This window comes from Sinocyclocheilus rhinocerous, unplaced genomic scaffold (genome assembly GCF_001515625.1).
Source record: "Sinocyclocheilus rhinocerous isolate Xijiao unplaced genomic scaffold, SAMN03320098_v1.1 scaffold447, whole genome shotgun sequence".
NCBI classification, from domain to species: Eukaryota; Metazoa; Chordata; class Actinopteri; order Cypriniformes; family Cyprinidae; genus Sinocyclocheilus; species Sinocyclocheilus rhinocerous.
The window spans coordinates 677,898-681,133 of record NW_015648653.1 but is presented as its reverse complement, the minus strand read 5'-3'; the positions used below and the strand labels follow the sequence as shown (position 1 = coordinate 681,133).

General features: G+C 38.5%; 1 protein-coding gene across 1 annotated transcript in view; it reads right to left on the bottom strand.

The window, feature by feature from the left end:
• The window catches only part of LOC107710154 (probable ATP-dependent RNA helicase DDX17), a 17,901-nt gene extending 16,443 nt beyond the window's left edge, over nt 1-1,458 (bottom strand). The window contains exons 1-2 of the mRNA XM_016514883.1: nt 1,100-1,458; nt 733-907 (exon numbers count right to left, since the gene is read on the bottom strand). Of these exons, the coding sequence (XP_016370369.1) occupies nt 733-907; nt 1,100-1,155 (231 nt within the window). The 5' untranslated portion in view covers nt 1,156-1,458. The remainder of the gene's footprint in view (nt 1-732; nt 908-1,099) is intronic.
• Between the last annotated feature and the right edge of the window lie 1,778 nt (nt 1,459-3,236).

Here is a 3,236-nt window from a genome sequence, read left to right as displayed (position 1 = left end):
CACGAATTAGCAGTACAAAACAAGGATTTGTAAAGAAAAATGTCGGAGGATTTCAATATAAGCCAAGAGGACACTGGTTTTCCTTTGCTGTAAACAAAACTTGTTTCTCGCGAGACTAGCATATTCTCACCGGAGTTACACAACGCCTACATCATCCGCTGAACGCCACTCTCTTGTGAAAGCGCGTATGACAGTTAGCGGAAGTTAAGACATTAAGGTTTATAAAGTTGTAAATATGGATATTTTTCTTACACAAACGCATCGCTTCGCTTCGGGAGGCCTTTATTAACCCCCGGAGCCGTGTGTACTTCTTTTATAATGGATTGGTTAAATTTTTTGGACTTCAAATTTTGGGCTACCATCCACTCACATTATAAAGCTTGGAAGAGCCAGGATATTTTTTTATATAACTCCGATTGTATTCGTCTAAAAGAAGAAAGTCATATACATCTAGGATGGCTTGAGGGTAAGTAAATCATGGGGTAATTTTCATTTTTGGGTGAACTATCCCTTTAAACGTGCCGAGACAGATCCTTACCCTGTTCATCGCTGAACTGGCAAGCATTTTCAGCTGCAGTGTTGAACCGATTTCCCATTGAGAGAATCCGCATTATCCTGCCTTCTCTTGCATTTGTCTTATGTGGATGAACAACCTTTTTTGGGGAACTTGAATGAATTAGTGTCATTGTAAAGATGCAATATTCGAGAAATTACAGATTTGGAACAGCAAACTTCTCGTGCAATGGCTGAAAAGGTCATCTGATGAACCTCTGGGTGTTCACTGTAGAAGTTCTTCTCAAACTTGGGTAGCTGGTCCATGTCCCATTTCTTCTTCCTCAGCCGATCTCCTGGATTCCCAAACTTCTTGGGTGGAGGTGGGGCAACTCGACTGGATCCAAAGCGAGGCCTGTTAAAGATTTTTAACTTTGAATGCTGCCAGTGATAAACATTGTTTGCCAGGAGTGTACAGACAAGTAGCTAAATCTGTTTCTGGGACCAAATAATTAATTGCCTAATATCTCATCTCCATATAAACTGATTTTAATAAATGTTTTTATACACATTAATAAACAAACATCAATTAAATATAAAGGCCCACCCCCTGTCCCGTCCTCGATCTCTGTCTCGGTCTCCATATGAGGAACTTCCTCTCATCTCCTTTTGCCTTGCTGTAAAGTAAAAACCTAGCAGAATAAACCTCCTGAACGAAACGAAGTAACGCTGGTCCCTCCTGGTTTGTGGAAATGTCTATTTCTGAAATCGGTGAAGATGTAATATGTTGAATGAGGGTGTTTTAGACAAAGTTAGGGTGCAGATTCTGCGTGCAAATCCTTACATCATGACTTTTACGAACAAACCCGCGAAAAATACGCCAGCTTTGTGCTAGAAAATCAACATCTTCGTGCGTTCTCGGTTTAGTAAAATGTCGCCTACAACTAGCCAATTGGGCCCGCCCCGTTTAATGTCGTAGTTTTTCTACGTAGGGCTTTATTGAGAGTACATAAATAACGCAACGAAAACCGCGTAGTGTGGTGATGAATTCGCTTGTAGACGTAAAAACCGGAGGTTGGACTCAAAACAATGATGAGCCTAACGGATTGTAATCGCTCAATAAGCATCTGTTAAAACTAATTGCGCCATGGATGACTGGACGAGTCTGTGCATAACAACGCTGTCGTTTAAATGCATATAACAATTGCAAAACTGTTTTATAGCAGCCACTGCAAAAGACGAGAATCTTTTTTATCCTTTAACCACAAATGATTGTTATTGGTCAACAGTCAACCGCGCAGAGAAAAGTAACAGTTACCATGTGAGAGCGACGTTACGTTCATGTGTCACAAACAAGTTAAACGTTCGTCCTCTCACAAGTTACAGAGGCAAAAAAAAAAACTTAATTATAGACACAGATTGTATTAGATTCATCTAGTTAAATTAAACACAGTGTTATGCAATGTTATTTGGTCCTACAAGAGATAGAAAGTTGGGAACAATAATGACAAGAAAAGGACTTAATGGACACAAAAAAACATGGCAAAAAAAAGGAAAGAAAGAAATGTTGTGTCCATGATTGCATCCAAAATAAAATGTAGATAGAGCTTCATTTTTTTCTGGTTTACCACAAAAAGAATATGAGGGTATTTTGCTCATTATCAGTATTACACGTAGGCCTATTATTTTCTTTATTTTTCTTAGCCATTTTCCTTTTTCTTTTCTTTTTTTTATCCCTAAATCTTTTTATCATTTAATGTTATTCATTTTATATTTCTCTTTTCTTTAGTTTGTCTTTTTATATTTTCCTCAACTCGTGGTAGATTGTTTTTGTTGTACGCAGCTAACGTTAAGGCGATACAAATGTACAATTATTGTCATATCAGTAGGCTATCAATGCTATCAATGCAGTAGGCTATCAATGCACTTTTTATACTACATATTTAGTTCCCTTTTTTCCTAGTCATACAGATAGGAGCTGTACTTGCATAGCTAGAAATAGCTGGGGCATTATGAATATATATAGCCAGGGACTCATGGGAAATTCCTGAGAGAACCCAACCCATGGTATAGACCCTCCCCAAGGAATTTAGATAAAAATGCAGCAGGATCCTAACAGAATGGTGCCTCACAAGAAGGTCCCCTTCTTCAAGTTGTGGCTGAGCCAGGAGGAGGTCTTTTTGTGTGGAGTTTGCATGTTTTTCCTGTGTAGGCTTCCTCCATGTGCTCCGTTTTCCCCCTAATAAAAAGACATGCAGCACTGGTGAATTGGAGACACTAAATTGCCTGAGTGTTTGTGTCTGTGTGTCAAACCAGGGTATTCCCTGTCTGTGACCCAAGATGCTGGGATAGGCTCCAGCATCCCATTGACCCTACAGAGAGATAAGAGAGGATGGAAGGTTGGATCCTGACAGAAGAGATTCTATCTGAATGGAATGCCTCAGTATGCTGAATAAACATCTTTTGTTTGTAAAAAAAAAAAACTTGTTATATAATAAATTGACTGCCGGTTCGCTAATCTTTTTTTTCTTTTCTTTTAGAATGTAACATAACATAAAAGACCTAAACAAACAGACCTTATTTCATAACCATCTTAAAATCAGTTAGTTTTAATAGCTTTATAACAAGCTTAATAGCTTGTTATTACTGTTCATGATATCTCACTCGAAGTAAAAATTTCTAGAGCGAACTGGGCAGGGAGATAGCGTGACAACAAATCATTAGAGACTGGGCAGAGAATTAGC